The 22,700-nt window shown below is 36.5% G+C and overlaps 1 protein-coding gene across 1 annotated transcript in view; it reads right to left on the minus strand.

The window, feature by feature from the left end:
* The window catches only part of SPON1 (spondin 1, extracellular matrix protein), a 195,533-nt gene that overhangs the window by 103,661 nt on the left and 69,172 nt on the right, over positions 1-22,700 (minus strand). The window contains exon 6 of the mRNA XM_009892668.1: positions 21,753-21,901. Coding sequence (XP_009890970.1) covers positions 21,753-21,901 — 149 coding nt within the window. The remainder of the gene's footprint in view (positions 1-21,752; positions 21,902-22,700) is intronic.

The raw sequence follows: 22,700 nt of genomic DNA on the forward strand, positions 1-22,700 counted from the left end.
ACGTTTTTATTTTAGAGGAGAAAGCTTTAATAACTTCAACTTCTAGAGCTATACATTAAGAAGAAAGATATTAGGGAATAAATAATTATGGAAATAATCTACAAATGGACGACTAATTCATTGAAAGTTTTCTGAGAAATATTTTGTCTTGTTTGCAAAATTTACAGGTACAATTTGTGAAACTATATATAAGATGACCTGAACTGCTATCAGGTGAATGTTTTCATGGACATATTAGAAACTTCCTCTGAATTTTGGATGAGCAGTCATCATCCTCCATGACTATGAAAGTGTTTACGGGAAAACATCTCTTAAAAGAGGTGGGTTTTTTTGATAACTACACCTGAAAAGAGAAACATTTTAATTTACTGAGAGGACTAGCATACTTTTTTTTTTTTTGGTTTTGTGGACTCAATGAACATGTACTTGTGAGTCAACACCCAAATACCCACATCCACAAAACTCACAGCAATGCACTATGATTCTCATTCTAAGATCCTGCTCTGTATAGACTGAGTCCCCAGAAAAGGGAAAAGAAAGGGAACAACAGCTCTATTCTTTACTTGGAAGAGAATGAAATAACATGGGCTCCTTGCTGCTACACTAGGGGAAATTATAAAATCTGCTTGGAAAGAGAAAGAAAATCTGAAGTATTAGGCATCCACCCTCACAAGTACAAAACTGAACATACGGATGCAAAAGCAGGAGTTTCCTTTCTACCAGCAACCAAAACAGCTGCAGAAAAATTTATGATCAGTGCTTCAATCAGACAGACTGTTGGATTAAGTTCTTGTAAGACCACTGTATTCTTCAGTTTGCGGATACTGCTGTTCTCTAAGCATTTTATCTCTAAATTCATTTTAATTCATCTATAACCAGCTTCTAATAAGAATCTCCTGCAGGTATTAGTGTGAAAAGGCTCAACTTACCTATTCCTTAGCAACCAGTTTACTCCATGTATAAAGCAGCACTATTTCTAGCATCAAAACTGACTGCAGTCATCTGTGTCGTGCCTGATGATAACTTACGATTATTTTTTTTTGTCATTTGCAAAATTATTTTTGCCAGCTTTGCATTTCTCATGTGCAACATAAAGAATGCTTTTTTTTCCTGTATATTTCCACCCAGCCTGATCAGCCTTTTTGCTTGAGATTTTTTTTTTTTTTGCATTTGTTATTGAATCCTAAATCAAACTAAAGCAAGTGTAAAAGGCACTCTGGCAAAAAAATAGTCTGCTGCATTCTTCACCATTTAAAGACATCAGTTGAACCAAGCCACCTCAAAAAGAACAGGATTAAGAGACTAGCCAAGCTGAATTATGCTTTTAACTTTAAAAGTAATCCTTGTGTTTACCTCCAGAGACCATTCTGAGATAAATGGCTGCTATTAAAGTGATGATCTCAGCAACACACAGCAGCCTTTCTCTTCTCATACACTGTGAAGAAAATAGAATTATCCCACTGCTTGGAACCCATCTTATTTTCTCATGTGTCACAAACAGAGAAATGAAGGCAGTATCATCAAGTCTTAGCTGTCATATAAAGAACAGGTCAAATTCCTTTCATCCACACTCACAGAAGGGCAAAATTGTTAAAAGGATTCTAATTAATTCTTACAGAGTCTCCTGTTTCTCCTCAAATGATGATCAAATTATTTGTCTTTTACCTTAGAAACGTTCAAATGATCCAGTCCTTCCTATCTCTCCTTCACTGTCAGCCTCCTCCTACATGGGGTTGTGGTATCAAGAATAACACCATGAACGTTCCCTTCCTCGAAAATCACAAGCACTTTACAATATTTTACAAGTGCTTTACAAAAGCATGTACAATATTAACTGTCACAACATATGCACGTTCTGCCTAACATTACAGTCAATTCACAGACTGACTGTCTGTCACAGGTGTCAAAAGATGGACTGAAGTGCCCAGTATTGTGGGATGCAATAGCTCTACCAGAGCCAAGGAATCCCAACTGCTAGTGTTCTGCCTTAGACAGTCATCAAGCCACTTTTCTGTGACCTAATAAAAAGAAGGTAACAAAATATAATCTACATTTGCCATCCTACCTTACTAGTTAATATTCTCACTAACTCTTAAGCATCAAGTTCCCATGCAAATTGAGCTTTGAATATAGCTCTTTCATCATCACCTCATAATTAAAGAGTTTAATTTGAAGCAACCCTGACAGTCATACACAGTCAAAATCACTATTCAAAGGCACTGGCCAAAAAAAGACCTTTTGACTCAGCTTTTGTTTTAAGCTGGACTACAATCTTCCTCTTTCACAATTCAGTCTAGAGATAACACACAATGGAGGGACATCAACATAAAAATACGTATTGATGGAGATTATGAAGAATTTCTACACAGCAACTAGGAAAAGCTTTACAAACATATATGCCCTTAAATTGGTCCAAAAGTTAAATTCCCAGTTTAGTCACTGATTTATGATGCAAGGCACTTAACCACTCTACACTGATGAAACCTCTCTATCCAACCTGTCTGAGTATTAGGAAGTTTCTTATACTAAATATTTTTAAAGTGCTCTGAAACGATTAGATGAGCCTTCTGTGAATAGAAAATATTCCTGGACACCACTGTGGAAAAAAATAATTCTTGTCTTAATGATGACATTAAGAAATTATCCCATCAGTTAACCAAAATGTATTAAAAAAAAAAAAAAGCCAGTCCTTCCCCTTGCATTTTTATACGTTTCACCAAGATGTACTTATTTAATTTATTCTAACACCATAATGAGAAGAAAGAGTACTAATAACCTCTCTTTTCCAAAGGTACCTAAGATTCAGGGGACATAAGTGACTATCCCAAGGAAAAAGCTATGTCAAGCACAGTGGTGACTCAGTCAGGTGCAAGGCTACTGCCTTATCCCAAACTGGCTACCATTCTTTTCCCTTTATTTTTAGCTTTTTCTTCTAAATCTGTTAAAAAACTTAGGTATCCACTAAGATGAGCTTGCTACTTTTCCATAAGACTAAGAGGAAAACAACATGGAGCAATCAGGCCTACTGAATTTACATTATTACACGCCAGAAACAGAAGGTTAGAAAAACAAAAAGATCTTTGGCTATAAACATTCAGATGAGAAGGCTATTGCCCCTCTCAATCATCCTTACTCCTGAGACTTTCCTCTTAGGTTGAAGTCTGACTGCGGGTGCCTCAAGCACAAAGGCAGCACTGTATTAGGTGGACAAGGCCCAATCTCTTCTGCTACTGAAAAATAAAATTTTACACGATCATGAAGCTCTCATGTTTTCTGTAAAGAGCGAGATATTTTTCCTGCTTTATCAAACAGACCTATGGCATATAGATATGAAAAGAAACTCATTTAACTTATTTCTTGGGTTTTTTTCTATTGCTATTTTTGTTTCTCTAAAGTCACCAGCACATGGGAAAGGTTAGGGGTTTTAGTTAATATCTGGACAGTCAAAACATATTAAGAGTATATAGCAATTTGTGTAATTTACTTGTAAATTTAACAATGCTTCCCAGTATTTTTTTTCAGCATACACCGGCCAGAACAATACCGGGATTGAAAGAAAGCCTGGTTTTCCTGAAACAGATGTGAAAAAGACATGAAGGTAGAAATGAAATAAAAACTGACAAGGGACTTACAAGCTAGTTTATTATATCCTCCACAGAAAAAAAAAAAAGACGGTGAAAAATTTTCTCATATAACATTACGGATGAATAAATGGCCTGCAACTGAATTCCTTCACTTAATTTGAAGAGCTACTTAAAGAAAAGAATATATACCCTATAAACTCTGGAAAGCCCTAAAATTAAGTACAGAAGAATTGACCAGCTAATGGCATACAATCTGGGAGAGGTTGAAACATCAGTGCTCTTTAAGAGAAGTCTGGAAAACAATTTCAGGAAAAAGTTGATATATGTTTACTAAAAGGCTTTTCAGTGCAATTACAGAAAGATTAGAAGGAAAGATGAGATGAAAAGTAAAGGCAAGACAGAACATGTAAGAGCTAAGTTCCTCTACTCTGCAAGTAAATACAGAAGAAATGGCAGCGCTATTGCGCTGCATGTATGCTGGCAGAAAACATTTACAGATAAGAGTCAAAGGATCAAATTATCTTGATTATTTATTGTTGATTTAATTCCAGACCTTGTCTCCAGTGAGCTCCACTGAGACACCTGGCCAAGGGTACTTGCTTCAGCTCTGTCAGAGCCTTCAGTTAGCAGGGGAGGCAGGGGCACAGCGACAGGCTTAGGTCAGGTAGCTGTAATTGTCCAGTGCCACCAAAGAAGAGCCAGTCACTGATCGCGAGACCCACTCAAGGAGTCCAGCAGAGAGCGAGAAGAAGGGCTTCCAGGATACTGAAGGGGACACTGGAGGAGCACCTTCTGAGTAAACTGCCCTCTTCTAAAAATTATTCTACAACATTGCCGAGAGTGACACATATCCAATCATGCTGCTAAGCGGAGAACAAGTAATCAGCTAATTACCTGCTTTACATAATAAGTGACGGACGTGTCAGTAAGAATATTTTCAGCCAAGGAAAAATGATAAAAAGAAGAAATAACGTTTCCTATAAGCATCACAGGGGCTGTGTTACCAATTAAATGACAAGGCACACCAAACTTCAGAGAGATGTGTCAAAACACCAAGTCAAGTGGAAAAGAGCATCTCCTTCCCAGCCTAGGAGAAGGCAGCGGTGCTGAGATTAGATCAGCACCTGAACTGAACTGCAAGTATGGGGAGCTGCCCCAGCCCTGGAGATGCAGGGGCACTAACGAAGGTATCCACAGCTGACAAAACTAAAGCACTAATGAAAGAAAGTGGTGGCTTTGGTGCCAAAGAATTGTTACCTTAAAGGCTAAATTTCTGACTTAAAAAAAGGAAGCCTTAATCTAACTAACCAAACACAAACTTGGTATTAAAATAAGGTATCTTACAACATCTGCTGACTACAATTTCCGTTTATAAAACCAAAATGACCATTTTCTCTAATCTTTCAATTAACTCTTTACTAAAAACTAGTTCTTTTAAAACAGATGAAATATCATGTCATTTTGCTAATTCCTGTAAATAAAATCATAGCATACTATTATAGCAAACCAGACTGCTTGGGAAAAGGGATTTTCCCTTGGAAGACCTTAAGTGTTGCAGAAATTAAAAACATCACTAAAAAAACCCTAATAAAATAAACATAAGAATAAAAGAAACATAGAATAACCCAAAGCTTTTCATTACAATTCTGAATGATGGCCAAATCTTAAATTATTTCAGTAACATCAGGGCAGTCAGAAAATGAGCGAGAGCCAAGAACCGATGGAGAGATCTCACTATCAGTAACAAGCAAAATTACCGAACATTGATACTTCTCTGGTTGTCTATGAACACTGTGACTTTGGAGCAATGACAACATTAATAATGAGCTAATCAACAAAATAAATCTGACTGCAATTGTTCCTGATAAAATTAATCAGTCATCAATACCATATGTCTTTTGCAAAGTTTATCTAGTTTGGTAGATAGTAAACATGACCATTACTGGCAAGAACAGCTTTGCAGTTATGCTGTTGCATATATTTTATGTATTTAAAATCTGTTAGTACTCATTCATAGAACAGAAGTGTCCTCTGTGTTCCCTGCTGCCCTTTGAAAATTACTTTCACCATATGAAACATTCTTTTACTCTCCTGTAGAAGAAAAGAGCAGTGGAGAACAGTAATGAAGGACTACAGTGAATAAGGGAAACACAGACCATTCTGCAAGCCTAAATATCCAAGAATAAAATTTTAGGTTTGTTCCATGATTGAACACCTCTTTGCAAATGCAATTCATGCTTGCACACTGCAAATCGGATTATTTCATATCTTTACAAACTCATATTCTCCACTGTTATTTGAACAAGAAACATACAGAATATGATCTTTGACATTTTAATTAAAACCTATTAAAATATCTATAGCAAGTAATAAAGTACAAATCGTCTGCCTAATTTTAACCTGTGTTGCAACTGTGTCATGAATTCAGATAACCATGGATAAAAATCTTTCACAGCTAAAAGCATGAGCTGAGCAAAAAATTCTGGGGCTGACACCTAATTAAGATATACTTCCCCCTGATGAAGAAAAGTTCTTCATCTATTACCATGTGTTACAGTGGTTCAGGGCTATATTTAAAAGGCCATTAAAAATGTACCTGAAGGCAAAGTTAATCTTTATATTTGACAGATAATAGCAGCTTTTTTGCAGTAAGTAGTGAAGTGAATATTTTATTTCTTTATGATCTAATGACCATTCTGTTTAATCTTAATGGAGTAAAGACGAACAAGAAAATATGCTTAGGGGATATACTAATACATCAATTATGGAGAGTGGGAAAGTACTTTAAAAAAGTAGCAGTAATCTATTGCAAATGAAGATCTCAATAAGCACTCCTAGCCACAGGGAGAGCTAAAAAAGACACATTAAAAATCTATTCAGATTCTGCTCATTATAGATATGTTCTTCTCAGCTCTTAAGTAATGCAGCAATCACATAATTAACTTTTGAAAAGGGAAGCATTTAAAACAACTGTGTATCTATGGAACACAGTAGGCTTTCTCCTTCTTTTGTTCAGTGAAAATGAATTTTTCCATCTATTTTCCTTAACATTGTTGCAGAAGTGCTGAGACTGAGTGACATTTCTTCTGAAGGTCTTGCAAAGTTATAAATGTGATTCCACAAACAAAATAGACACTAATTTTTTGCCAAAGGAACAAGATAAGTAAAGGCATACATATAAATAAACTCTGCTCCTGAGTAACTACAAACACACTATCTATCCCATATAAAAACAGGCACTTGTTACCTGGGAATTTCACTCTGAAATGTAGACCTGAATTTTATGTAGGAAGGGTTTTTTTCTTTTTAAATAATTCTGATTTTGATTTACGCCTCTGTCCTGCGAGTTGACATGAGATGACACACCCCAAAAGATCTGTATGTCCCAAAACCCCACATTAGCTTCAAGAAGAAAGTTTACAACCAACTAAGGCTCCTGGCTATGAAGATGTGAAGGACTGATTCAAGTCCCATTAAAGTAATGAGGAGCCTTTTAATTGAATTTAATGACCATTGATACTATATGCAGTAATTTCAAGGAAACATGCCTCTACTGTAACTCTCAGAACAGGGCACTCTGGATTCTTATCTTCTTGTATATATGTCCTTGTGACTTTAAATTTGCCCACAAAAGCCCCAACGAGCTACTGCAGAACAGATCATCTATGAGGACTGTTACTCTGCGTTAGGATTCTTTCGTGCAGTTTTCTTCCTTTGGTTGCTGTCTTTCAGTGTGTTGGAACACTACTAAGCTAAAATGCAAGAAAGCCACCTCTCCAGAATAACAGTTTTGACCTGGGGAGTTAATGCAGCATGAATATTGTCTGTTAAACTCAAACCATTTGTTACATCCAAAAGTTGCCCCAGGCAGATGAGTCCCAAGCGTGCAAAGATGCACTGAGTTTCACATACGCAGGCTTCTGACTGAATTAAGAAACATTAATATCATTGATATTATATGAATAATCGAGTAACCTGCCTATCACGTTCTTAACATTGTTGAACTGATGTAAAATTCAGAATGAACTGAGTATATTTGACTACAGACACTCATGTGCACACATACAAAATGTAAGTAGCTTTCAGGGTCATGTAGTGATAGGACGAGGGGTAACAGCTTCAAACTGGAAGAGGGTAGATTTAGATTAGATATCGGGAAGGACTTTTTCACTATGAGGGTGGTGAGGCATTGGAACAAATTGCCCAGGGAAGTTGTGGCTGCCCCATCCCTGGAAGTGTTCAAGGCCAGGTTGGATGGGGCTTTGAGCAACCTGGTCTAGTGGGAGATGTCCCTGCCCATGGCAGGGGGGTTGGAACTCGATGAACATTAAGGTTCCTTTCAACTTAAACCATTCTATGATTCATACGATTCTATGATCTGTAAAAATGTCCACTTCAAAAGGACGCCTACAAAAACTCAGGTCTTGAGTTTTCTGAACTCATTGCATTTCTTGTGTCTGATAAAAACCATTCTGAACATCATAGACAGCTTTGGGGTGACACCATTGCTACTGGCAGCAAAAGTGCTGAAGCTCTGTTTATGGCAGAACTATCTAAACCCCAGGTGGGAATACAGGGCTGGCAATGACAACAGACTGGCAAACGGGCATCAGATAGTAATGCAGTGAAACACAGATCCTTCTAACATTGCAAGTTGTGTAAATTACATCAATTAAAGATTCTTAAATAAATACTGATAGATGATATTCTAGCATTTATCACTTCTGTAGTAAAAATGAAGGTTGTCCTCTCCTGAGTCTCTCTTCCCACTTCATCTATGAACATATATGACAGAGCAAAACAGAGGAAGGGAGAAAAAGCACAGCTGAACTGCACATGTGCACTAGTTCTGCCCAAGCTTTTGTGTTAAAAAAATTTTAAAAAGGAGGAAATAGGAAATATCCAAAGTAGCAGTTGACAGATAATTTACTGACAGCTTTTAGATCTTATGAATAGGTGTCTACTGTGGGTATTTCTTTGCCTATATAACTCAAATGAAATATTTTTATTTGACTAATGACATAGCAAATTTTTAAAGCTTAATTTTAGGGGGTGATTATTAAAGTGAATTTATATGGGATGTAGAAAAATTACATTTCCATTTGCAAAATGAAAAGAAAAAGCTTCTGTAACTACATTTCTGAGAAGGTCTGTGAGTGGGATTCAAAATCTCAATACTTAAAAAAAAAAAATCATGTCTTTTCAATTTGCCATCAACACAAGCTGTTTCATGAGTATTACAACACAAAGTCTTGTCATATAGTTTAAATAACCAAGAGATTTCATTTATTTGCAGTATTGTAGCTTTTTTAAGCCAAGGAGAAATGAAGACATAGCAACAGACCTTGGTTGCAAATTATTTTTAAGAACTTCTGGATGCCTTTCTTAATCTAAAGGGGGGGGGGCATGCATCTTGTGTTTTAAGAAAACAGAACACTACTACAATTCATGGCTGTATATTAGTCAATGACAACTTAGCCCCTTGATAAAACGTCTCAAGAGGAAAAGCTAGTGATGCTCAAGCAAAGTTTAGATATTGGATATATCTTGTTACATATGTATGACCGCTAGCTACAGACTTTTTATGTCGTTTACAAGGATAAGAAAATCATTATTAACAGCATTCACATGTCTAAACATTAAACTAGATGTATTATATGGTCATATATGTCTTTGTACATTTTTTATACACACACATTCCCCTTTGTGTATATTGCTTTAAAAGTAATGATGACAAAGATGACAAAGCTGTGAGGATTTTGATGTTTTGAAGCATGAATGTAAGGAACAAGAAAAAACCCACTGAAAAGAGTCTGTAGATATTAATCAACATTGTATTAGGTTCATATGTGACTAAATATATTTACAAAAGTTTAGCTAGAACGTACATGGCTCATGTTAGAAGTACAAGGGTTTGTCTTCAACCTCCTGCATAGCCCCAAAGCACAGCTACTTCCTCTTAGCAACTTGAACATAAATAACAAACCATGATTTTGTAGAGCCCAGCCTCCATGAATACAAAACTAAATAAGGATTACACTGATTATAGGTAAAAAAATGAACAAAGTTGTAACTTCTTCCTCTGTGGGCAAAACCGCCAACTGTCCATTTCCCCTCTCTTTGTGCCCCTGACCCTCTTATTAAGAGCCCTCTTTCAAACTAAAAAAAAAGTAGGTGCGGTTAATAGACATATGGAGGCTATTTTAAAGAGTTCTCTTTTCTCTGTTGATATTTATTCTTAAATAAAGTATTTTTAAAGCACTGAATGTATTCAAAGTATTCAAAAAGTCAGTTATATAAGAAGGGGAGAGGGGCAAAAATCATTGAATCCTCAACATCTTAGTATTACCAACTTACAGGGAATATAGCACACATAATTTTAAGATGCATTCCATTTCTGTAAATAAAATAATTTATCCGGTTACTTAGGTAATTTTTTTCCTGTCTCAAGACTGACTAGTATTGAATAAAACAAAATATGGTAAGAGGAATAAATGGACTTGTCCAAATTAGATGACTTACTATATAGGTAAGGTGTATAGTATTTAAGCACCTCATAGACTACTCCAGGTACAGTGCTGGCCTCTTTTCACTCATAAGGAAGAAAATTTGAGGTACTCAGTGTTCATCCTGGCAAAGCATCAACTCCTGTGTCGTTGTACAGGTTACTATCTCACCTAAATGTCCAAAGAATTATTTGAAAAAAATATTTCTACAGAATATTTTTAGTTATCAATATACCTACTTTTGAGCCCAATATTTTATATCATTTGCTACAATATTGTCATCAAACACTGGTGAATGTCAATGCAGATAACAATATTCCACTCTATTCTTGATTGTCTCCTTTCCAATAACTTCCGTATAGCTTTTTTCCTCAGAATGTTCTTGGAATAGCAGAATACAGCCCACGATGTAAGTACTGGCATTTATTTGAAGATATCCCTGACTGAAGCAAGAATATAATGAATGAGTTGAGCCATGTTTAAAGAAGAGAGGTGACTGGAAGAGAATCCAATAACATCTTTTTAACATGAATCCAGAGAATTTGTAACCAACATTTAATGACAGTAACAGATATTTTCATTTGAGCCCTGTGTTAACTCTTGAATCTGTTTCAGGTCGCAGCATACATTACAGTTCCTAAATTCTTTTATATGTTGTTTTATGTCAGTGCTTGACTGGTGAACTTCAAAGAAACATACAATCTGCAAGCATGTCATTCTTTCCTGAGCTAAACGCTACTCAAGAGCGTTAACTTTCCTACCACTAAAAATAAGTAGCCCTGCTTCTGTTTTTGACTGACGTAAACTGCAACACATTAGAGTCCTTTCAGATTCAGACTGGAAAAGTAATCTAAGAAAACAAAGTTGAAAGTTGAAATAAAGACTAATGAATATCCTCCCTATTCAGTGTCTTGGGCCAGTTGATTCATTACATGTTAATATACATGTAACATAATACCTGAATATGCCTATTCATTGCACATTAAATGCAATAAATAGATTTTGATTCTGTGACCTAGATATTTAACTGAGAAGAGCTGCCTTAGAGAATGACACAGGCCAATTAACATTAATATATTTGCATTCATATTTGGTTTTGGAAATGTGTGGGATATTTGTATGTGGTATTTTTCTGAATGTTCTGCTGGAATTTAGGTGGAAATAAGCATTTGACATAATCACAGTAACAGAGTTCTGAACAGAGGTTTATAAACAAACAAACCCTAAAAAGCTAATGCCAGAACTTGGCATTGTGGGTTTTTTTCCTTAGTTTTTAAGTTGAAAATTTATCTGAATAATTAAGCATTTGCAAGTCAAATGAGCTAGTAGGACTGTTCAGCTTCGGCTGTTATATCATGCCGTTCCTTTGAACAATATTTACAATGCAACAAGAGAGAAAACAGGGGAAGATCCTGTGGTTCCTGACAAATGCTGCTAATGAGAGTTCAGGCACTTCTTTAGCATTTGCAGCACCTCCTTAATAGGCAGCAGAATGCCACTGGCTATGCAGCCACTGCATTTTAATCACAGGTTAGGCCACTGCAGATGAAAGTATTCAGAGAGAAGTCAACTCTTCCCTAATTTAATTTTTAGTGGTAGTCTGACCCTTAAAAAACAGACTTTGCTAAAGTCAAGAAGAGTTTAAGCAATGTCTCCAGGGGAGGAAGAGCCTAAGCATCGCTTGACGTGCCCGTCAAACAATTTGACATTATTGGTGTTAGCTCTTCTACAGTTTGTGTTACTTAACATTCTGCTTGTGTTGCTGTAAGACAGTTCCTGAGTGCCTTAGAGTCGCTCCTCAAATGCATCTGTTGTGCCTTGTTAGGATTTAGAGCCGCCATTCCAAAACAGAGTAGTTGCAAGTAGTAAGACTGATTTCTCAGACCAAAGGCTGGTGCTAGGAGTGCTAAACTTCTGCTGGCAGAGGGAGTTTGTCCCTCAGATTTAGCAGCACAAGAAGAATCAATGCATCTGAAATGTTCATGTTTTAAAAATACTACAGTGGTAGACTGGAAGAAAATAGTTTGAAAGTGATTTCATTGCATCTTTACACTGGGTGAATCTGCTACAAGATAGTAATAATTTTATGACAACAAAACTATGATAAAATCTAACTGCAGGAAATGAAAAGGCAAGGTATTTTAAAAGACATTAAAATTAGCAAATAATGCCTAGCAATCCAATCACATTGTCTTGAACAGACAACATTTCCTAGTGATTTTTATGTCTGTGTACTGGAGAGCTAAAATTATTGTATATTGTCCAAATGAATGAATCTACCAGAGGCAGAAGCAGCCGTTTCCCTCCTCTAACACTGCTTTACTGCTATCCAGGAAGCTATCAAATAGGCAGAGTAAATCTTTATAAGCTTTGATGGGCCTTTGAGCTATTATAGACACTAAAAATGGGTAGGAATTTTTGTTGGTCCCATTTCTGCAAGATTTAGCATCAGAATTCCCTGAGGAAAAACTGGTCTTTGAGGTAAACCTTTTTTTTTTTCTTGAAGGGTCTGTCTTCTGAAAAAAGAATTCCACCTTATCTGAAGGTTTTTTATTCAAAGAGAACTTGACTATTGGATTTTACTGAAAAGTTATATTTCTTCCTGTTTTATATTAGAAATGGAGGGTCTCTTTGATAATTGGAAGAAAATAGGAAGCAAGGCAAATTAAGGTAAATGAAAGGGAAACTAGCTGTTGAACTAACTGTTAAAACCTTGACTCATTGTTTGGTTATGCAAATTGTTTCATATCAATAACCAAGTAATTATTCAGAGGGCAAAACTTCAAAGACTCCCATAGAAGTTAGAGGTGGGAAACCTCTCAAATTCATTACGCAAGAGGAGAGCTTGCAAACTGGAGTTTTAAAAATCAAGCTGCCTCATTTATTATCAAATGGTAACAGCTGTTAAAAGCAAAGATTTTTTTCTTTTTTTTAAGTATCATCTCATCCATTGCCAGAACAATCAAAAGTCCTCAGCTGACAAGGAATGAAAGAAGACAGGAAACTGGAGACTGTCAGTAACGTCTGAGAAAAGGTGTTAAGAAAGAAGACCTCCCGCAGCTTTTCCCAGCAGCAAGCAGAGAAGCCCGTCTGACCTTACAACAGCCACTGACTGCAGGGAGTGCTGAGAAGGATACCGGTGTCACTGACATTGGCAGAACATCACTCCTAGAAATTAATTGTCTTTTAGAACAGAAATGTTGGACTTGGAGGCCACTTTTGCTGGAGGGAAATTCCACATTTCTGAGCAGACTGGAGATCGGTTTGTGGGCAGAGCACAGGCCAGGTGCCCAGCATAGGCAGGGAGAAGTGCTTTTGATGCTCCGTTTGCATGACATGGCTACATGCACTATGCACAAGTCAACAGGAGATTATTTTGTATGAATCATAGAATGGTTTGGGATTGGGAAGGGACCTCGAAGATCATCTAGTCCCAGCCCCTCTGCCATGGGCAGGGACACCTCCCACTAGACCAGGTTGCTCAAAGCCCCATCCAACCTGGCCTTGAACACTTCCAGGGATGGAGCAGCCACAACTTCCCTGGGCAATTTGTTCCAGTGCCTCTCCTCCCTCAGAGTAAAGAATTTTTTCCTAATATCTAATCTAAATCTACCCTCTTGCAGTTTAAAACAGTTACCCCTCATCCTATCACTCCACTCCCTGATAAAGAGTCCCTCTCCATCTTTCCTGTAGCCCCTTTAGGTACTGGAAGTGACTATAAGGTCTCCCCAGAGCCTTCTCTTCTCCAGGCTGAACAAGGTCCTAACAGGAATCTGTTCGGTGCTGACAATTTCCAAAAGTGTTTTCTAATTTTAAGTAGATGAAGAAATGTCCTGCAATGCAACATGCACCCCAGTATATTGAGACAGAATTTTTGAAACAGTAATAGTGCACGCCTGTCAACTTCTCTATGGCATGACCACACCAGTCACGTTAAATCGCAAAAGTTGTTTCTTGCAAGGGAAATACCAGCCCCCACAGAACAAACTGCAGTGGTTTAACAGTTTCTAGATCATGAGAACAAAAATTCTGTCTGATTTTCACATATCTTTAACAGCAGAAAGGACCTTCATTCCTCCGCGACAATAAGTCACCTAGCCTAGCTCTGCACATAACTAATACAAGTAGATTAAAGATGTACCACAAATCCAAATAAGTAATGGTAGCCAGGATGTTTCACTAAGATTTACAGCTCTACTGACAAACAGAATGAGTTTCCAGTAATTTTACAGCATTTTCCTGTTCTTGTTACTGAACCTGGCAAAAAGTAACTTGACAAAATTTGAAAAAGCAATATTAACCAAGCCACTATTTTGCTAAAGTTTTGACCCAAGGCTAAATACAATTTCAAAATTGTATTTTGCCTGGTGTTCTAAACCAGGGAGATTACCACAATCATAAAAATGTCATTTTGAACATTTTTGTGCAAAAAGAGGACATTTTTGAGATATGCATTCAGTATCTGCCAGCTCTCACAATCCTCCAAACAGAAGAACCATACAGAGAGCAACTGCGGTATATGGACTGTGCTTTAATGATTAAGAGCTTATCCACAGCACAATGATATTTTCAGAGTACTCAAATACGCATAAGTTTTCCTATTCATTTTTATTGGCCGACTGCATGAACTATTAAAAGTATGTTGAACCTTTCATGTTTTGGCCCAGGAAATAATACACCACTTAATATTAATTTGTCAGAGCTTGATTTTGTAAAAGAGTGATTAAGTTCAATGGCTTTTAGACTAACTGAAGTTGCTTTGTATTATTCAGAATTAGTAAAAATTATACTTATTTTCCAGTATTTACAGGGACTATTTTCACCAACCAAACAATAGTTTTTCTGATTGAAATGGAAGTGAAGCTTTTAGTAAAAAAAATAAAAAAAAAAAAAGACTTTTTTTTTTTTTTAACCTTCATAGCTGAATGTTTCTTTGCTTTTTGGTATCTCAAAGTGAACATTCCACATGTTTAGTTATTTTTAAAGCCAAAACATGATTGCTTAACAGTTGCACAAGCAATCAAAACTTTTGCAATGTAATTCCAGTTAGAGACTACAGTAACTATTGAAACCAAATACTAGCTTACTGATGGGAACATATAGTGACTATGTTGTTTATATAAGCCTACAGAAATAAAACTCACTGAAGAAATTTAAATTTGGGGTTTTCCACACTTTCTTCAGAAGAGTAAGGATTTGTAGAAACAAATTTATTTGCTGTTGTGTTAGAAAAAAGTTGATTTTCTCTTCCTAGCTTTCCTTTTAAAGTGACCTTTGAGTATCTACCTTATAAGTCACTAGTAAGATATAAAAGAAAATTAATTTTTATATATATATATGTCAATAGTTGTCAGAAAAATAGGCACCTTTTAAACGTGTCTTTTCAAAATGAATGCTGTACTTTGACCTACATAGGTATCATGCTCACAGCAATTAATCATATGGTCACAAAGAGCAAAATGGCACTGCATTCAACAACAGCTTTATTTCTCATTAGAGTGGCACGTCTTTATTATTATCAAGTACTAAAAAAAGAGTGCAATTGTGATGAACAGGTTTTGTTTGTTTGTTTTAAACAAAGCAACACAAACTGAATCATCCTAATTAGTTTCCAACAGAAGTTCATTAAAAGACGGAAGCCACCCTAAAAGAGGTGTTCTGAACCCTGTTGTGTGAGTTATTTACTGATAGATAAAGCTTCCCTTTATGACAGAAATAGACAACAATTTCTTTTGGCAGAAATTTAGCATAGTAAACAGGCATTTCAAAACTTCTAAATTACCAACACACCAGAGGTTTTAAATTGTTATATAAGGTATATCTTCCCAAAGGAAAGGATGGAAAATCTACCACTTAACACCACCACAAGAGGTGTATGCACAGAGCAATAGAGGAGCCTAACTGAGCAAACAAAAGTCTAAGTACAAATTTGCAATTAAGCAGCTTGATCTGTCCAGAATAAGATTAAATACCACATTAAAAACATGCAGTCAGGCTGTAACTAAAGTGGAAAGCATGCTGGGACAGTGTTTTACTACCTCACTCTGTTAGACCAAGTCCAAAACCTACTGGAAATTTCTTTGGGTTTTGCACAGAAACCTAAAGGGCTTTTGGACTATCTGTACAAACTGTACTTTTCATGTTAGACTTTATGGCCACACTAATATTTTTTAAATATTCCTGTCTTTTCAACAGAGAGAGGCTGGTGCCTCTGAAAAGTGGCTGGGAACTCACATTCCCTCCCTGAGGACTGAGGAGGAAGGGCACTCTGTGCATATGTTGACACTGTTCACTGGAAGTCTGGTTAAGCAAAGGTAGAAATTCCAATTTCTTCTAGTTTCCATGAGTAACAACAGTAGCGGAAATATCAATAGTAATACCTGGCAGAATAATCTAAGATCCTGTATATGTTTTAATCTCCACCTGCAAAGATGACCAGGCCATCACATTTTCACTAATTTTTTAGCTACTTTAAACAAGCACAGACTAAACTACTTCTGCAGCAATCACTACTTTCAAGTGCAAAGAAGCCCTATTCTCAAACATTGTTAGGGGTGTCATGGTCTCCGAAGCTTAAGTGTTCAGGGAGAATTTTTAGCTGTTCTATCAAGCACAAGTGCAATTCAATTGAACCTCCCTGGTTGGTTAGTTAATTTTAACTTCTATAAGTGCACAATAACAGATAATTCAAAACCCCAAATTTTGAGCCTGTTTCAGTAAACATGATAATAATTTCCCTAGCGCTATAACAAAAAGTAATCAATATACTGAAGATTCATCTTTGTAATTCAAGTGATTTACCAGCTTCAGTCAGAAAAATCTGATGACCCCATTTTTTGATGGAAGAACACAGTTCTATGTTACAAAACAGACATTGAAATAGTAACTATTCAACTGAAATACTGAATTACATTTCTTAAAAAAAAAAAAAACCAAACAATCAGGATCAACCCAGCAATGAAATTACTTTAATTTTGACTCCCTTTTCTTTTTTTTGTTTTATTACTTAGATATATTAAAAAAAATCCAAACCAGAACTATTTTGTAAAAATAAACGTTTGGATAGAGTCATAAAAATTACCTATTTTATTCTGTAGAAAGTTTCAGATATTTCAGGTTTTATCTTCAATTAAGAAATTGTCTTCACACAAATTATCATGTGTCAAAAAATTTACAAGCATCTTTCTGGAAAGCAGAACTTGCTCTTCTCAAAGGTCTGGAGGCATAGTCAGCTCTAATCTGAGGCCACTGAAGACAATGGAAAAAGTCATTCCACTTACTGACATTTCAGAGAGCATTAAACCAAACCTGTAAGAATGTCATCTATGTGTCCAGAGGGAATAAGCAGAGAGTACAAACTGCATTTCCTGGTGATAGCAGCAAGGTACACAATATTACTCATCCTGTCTTGTGTTTTTTTGTTTTAAAAAAAAGATTGGTGGCAAAATGACTTAGTATTTATCCTAAAGTAATTAGGCAAAACCAAATTATTTGTCTTAAGGTGTGTGACATTTAAATCAAAGAGGAATGACTATATCTCTATTTTAATTGTTTCACCTGCCTAAGATATGACATTTAGCATTACACACTGTTCTTTTTGATTCATGTTTAAACCATCTTGTTTGCTTGTTTACACAAAGCAGTCACAACATGGATGCAGAATTCCCCTTTCAAATTCTGTATTTGTTTCTGTCCAGGCAGTTTCTCAAATAACAGGTTCTGGACAAATCAGAATTTCTGAAAACAAAGTGAAAGAGTGAATATATTTCAGAGATACATGAGGTCAGTGAACATTCTTTTGCTCAGATAATTCCTTTTCCATCCTTTCTTTGTTCATTTATAACCCCTGAAGTATAACGCATGAATTATCCTATTGTACACATCAACCACTTGACAGATTGTTTTACTAAAACTCTTATTTGCTGTGGCTTTCCTTCCAGGCTGCCAGGAAAAGTTTAACAAAAAGGCTGATTAGTCCCTTTAAGTTCTCCCAGATAAACAAACTACAAAGAAAGTTTACAGTGCTCAGGACCATCCATGCAAAAATATCACACAGGCTCTTTACAGTAATAACACAAATCAGAGCATTCGAAGGTGCTCAGTCAAGAAGAAAAGCTGATGATGATTCAGCAGTCTGTCAAACAGGGAGCAGAAATGGTCACGCTTCAGAATCTTTAGTTAATGACGCATAATTGTTAGGACACTTCTTAACAAAGCTCTGTTTAAAGAAAGCCTTTTTTTCCTTTGTTTCATACAAGGATGGTAAATTTTTAGTAATATTCATAAAAATCATTAGGTAGATTTTTTCTTTTCTTAATAAAACCTTAGATAATGTGAATGACAGAAACCCAGATACATAAATATGTGTCTATGTATTCACCTAAGAAACTGCACACAAAACAGTAGACACACAGCAGATTTCCAAACCCAAGTCTGGCTTTGTCAGAAGGGCATTACCCGCTGCGGCACACGGCAGGCGACGGCTACTGCCCCAGCCCTGCGCTGCTGCACAGAGGTCTAGGTCCGGGCACCAGAATTAAGCACAGAAATTGCCTTTCTTGTGTTTTCAGAAAGCTCAAAGGCCACTTGGGAGATTGATTTTAATGAATTGTATCCTCCCACCATCCCCACAACAGCAGACGGCATATAGGCGAAATAAAGGTAGAATAAGAAATGGAAAAGGAGGGAAACCGAACCTGAGGTAGATTGGGAAGTGTGGGAAAGGAAACAATGCTACCAAATTGTAACTGATACTGCAAGAGAGAAAGTGCAATAAAAAAAAAGGAAAAAGAAAAAGCCTGGGTGAAATGTTGGCAAATTAGTTGCTGGCAATACTAGCTCTGCTGCCTTGGTTGTAGTACTTTACCTCAGTATCTCTCAAAAATATTAGTGCAGCTTAAACACGTGTTAAAAAGAAACAAGAAGTCAGATAAACTCAACACAAATGTTACGGCGTTTGATGATACGCTGTATTGTTCTAGGTAATATCCAGTTATAACACTAGTTCATTGCTTGGATTAGACCAAAGCAGGAGAATTGAGGAATTATTGCAGGTTTGATGCAATCAGACAGGCCTGATATTGAAATGAACTGTGACATTCATTAATTTCACATGCGATTTCAGCAGCCCCTGAAATTGTGGTCGGTTAGCTATTTTATGTACTCTAAAAGTCGCAATCACCTCCGATTTGAGTATAAATACATCTCCTTTTTGCAAATACATGGCACATAATGACAAAGAACCCAGAACTGTGAAAGCAGAGAGAGTCATGACTTCCATATTTTTCTTTTCCATATTGCCTTCAAATTCACTGCCTCTTCAACTAATGCTTGGTACAACCTTTCACAACTGCACATCTACTTGCACTTCATCCCATATTCTCCCCATGCCCCTGCTGCCTCTGGACCAGATCGCATCTCTGTGTTGTTACAATTCAGATGCCCCAAACTCTTATTTATAAAGTGTTTGTGAAGACTGTGTAAAAAAATTCTCTTTTTTTAGTACAAAGATACTAATTAAGCTGATTTTCTTTATTTCGTGTGGACATACTCGAGAAAATTTTGATTTCCCAAGTAAGCAGCAAAAATGATAACTTACATGTGGTATATGGAATACTCTGCTATAGTTTTAACCCATCTAGGTTTATATAGCATTGCTAGGATAAAATCCAGCCACTTCTCAGTAAAGACACAAAGGCAAGTTCTCTAGGATCAAGACGTACTTTCTACTCCCAGGTATGCCAAAGGTTTATTATAGGATAAAGAGAATAACATACCCACCATCACATCTCCCCTCCCATATTCAACTTGCTTTTCCCTTTCATATTCCTTGTGTATCCATTTAAAATACTAAATTATAAGCTATTTTATTTAATTTTTCTTAGTTATGTGAGTTTATTGTCAAACCCACCAGCTGTTCTTGCACCATGATTGTATACACTTCAGCATCACAAAACAGCAAATGAAATTTAGTATGTAAAGGCTTTTGCTATACAAGTATTCTTGTGGGTGTCTTTGAGGTTGTTCTACACTGTCTATATAAATATAATTGAATTTTTTTTGTATCTGTCTATATAACTCTGTATATAATCTAAGTGTTATCTAGGAGGCCTCGAAATACTGTCTCTTTAACACACAGCAGTTACGGAAAGTGAGTATGACTAATTAACAATGTCATCTTAAATACTGCTTTTAGTTTTGCTGACTTCATATTCAGAAGTATCAAATACAGGAAAGATCCAAACAAATGTAGCAAAAATGACTGTAGGTACAAAGGGTTTCTTACATGTGTTCAAAATTAAGGAATGGATTATTTTCTCTGAAAAACAGATAATTAAGGAAAGCATGCTTGTGATACAGGAATAACGATTAATAGGGAGAGACGTTTTTCTTCATTACTGAAATGTAAAGTAATATTTTCCATTCTCACGATATTTATTTTTTTTTTTTTGTTAAATTTATACCTTATGAAAAGAACGGGCATTGAATGATTGAAACACAAATACTTCTATAAAACTCCAGCCATTCTGAAATCTTTAATTCTCAGTACATTTGGAAGAAGCAGAGAGTGTCCTGGGAATACATTAAAAATACTGTATATCAATTAAATATCAAGTCATGCCTCTCACGGCATGCTAAAGGCTGGCATAGCAAGCAGGCACATGAAATGCCAAAATGAGGCCTTTGGCTCCCAGCCTGCTGACCCCCGCAGTGTGTCCCGGCTACCTCACCCGACTGTTCCGCCTTGGACTAGGCCTCCTCCTCACCTGTATCACTTTCTCAATTTGGGGAGAAAGTCAGGAAAGCAGAATGAGAGAGACACTCTGGTAAACCAGATCTGCCTTTAACTTTTCTTACTGAATTGTACGTATAGCTCTGTTACATATTATAACATTTACATTCTTTCTGTCTTATTACTCAGTTGTTTCCAGTGAGTCCTAAAATTTCATGGAGGTAGATGTCCTAATAATATTCATTGTGTCCTGGTATATTTTATTTGCTTGCTTGTTACTTGATGCACCAAAATGAAAATCATCTATAAAATATTTGAAGGATTGATTTCTGTTCAGCTGCATCAGTCCCCTGTAAGATGATACACTGTAAAAGCTCTTTTGCCCTTAAACCATAATCCTGATTCATCAAATTTTATTAGTGCCGTTGTGTAAAACTTTCCTGCTCAGCAACAAAAAAGTCACGTGACTCTCCTGTAAGAGCATTTCTAACTTGAATGAATCTTCAGAAAATTGCAAATAAGGTGCTTACCAGAAAAAAAAAAATATAAAAGCAAACCCACAACATACTATAAACTAAAAATCACCACTTCAAAAAGGAAAAAGGCATACTGCTTGCCGTCTTCACGGTATTCCTTTAACAAACAAAGTGTCTTCATGATTAAGCCAGGAAAGATGAATTTTCCTTTTCTACCCAATTTATGCCTTGCATGACACATAGCTTTTAAAATTCAGAATACTGCAACTTACCTGTCCTTTCACAGACAAAACCTTTTGCCAGAGTAAGAATGAGTCTAGACAGACAGGCAGATCTCCTAATCTGCTTAACCGAAAATTAGACAGCAAAATGACATTCACAGACATTTTCAATGACAAATCAGTCACAGGCCAAGGTAGGATTTTTTTTAAAGTATGCACTAAATTACACCTACTTGCTGTCGAATTTCTTCTTCCATCTTTACTGGAGACCCCAACTCTGCGACTTGTTTGACGCCTTCGCTAGCATATCCTCCATACTCCCAAAGGATGTAGTTCTTCGAGTGAGAACTACCAATGATCGCGGACCAGTGGTTGGTGCGTCCTTCCAGGGGACAAAAAAAACCAAACAAAATCATCAACCATCAAGACAGCCTCAAAGCATAATTCCTACTTTTTTATGAACGTGAAAGGTTTGAAGTGCCCAGTCTTCACCAGTACCAAGCTTTTGCATGTGTTGCAGGGTCAGTTCTCACTACATCAATACACCATATCTTTAGAGTAATGAGAAAAAGCCAGTGACCTACAGAAATATAGCATAAAGTGACAGTATTTATTGGATATAATAACACAGGCAGAAATGGTGAGGAAGATTGTATTCCAGCTAATCATGCAGCCATCCAAAACAGATAGGCTTAGTATATTTTTTCTTCACCAAAGACTTCACTTCTTCAGGAAGAATCCTTTAATTTCAGGTTTCCATGTAATATATTTTTGAGGATGAGATCTGCAAGGGAAGACTTCAGTGGTCACTCAAAGATTTAACAACAATTCGTTTCCTTACTGAGAGATACTGGTTTCCAACAGTCCACTAGACTTGTGTTTGAGTGGTGACAGCAGATTACCAGCAAAAGGTAGATATAAGCATGATTACACTAACCTTGAATGTTATAGATTTTGCTTTATAGCTTTGTGCCCAAACATTATCAGGCACAGAGCCATAAAGGGCCCACAGCCAGAAACCTCCCCTACTGGCTTCCTACTGAAACAGAGGTGAAACATTTGCTTTCTGTGGGCAAATGGTGTCCAGCACTTCTTCCAGGAAACTTTTGAAATAGTGGTAAAGAACTGTAACGTGCTGTAGGTGACCCTGCTCTGGCAGGAGGGTTGGACTAGATGATCTC

The sequence above is a fragment of the Charadrius vociferus genome, unplaced genomic scaffold (genome assembly GCF_000708025.1).
Source record: "Charadrius vociferus isolate BGI_N301 unplaced genomic scaffold, ASM70802v2 scaffold19, whole genome shotgun sequence".
In the NCBI taxonomy this organism is placed as follows: Eukaryota; Metazoa; Chordata; class Aves; order Charadriiformes; family Charadriidae; genus Charadrius; species Charadrius vociferus.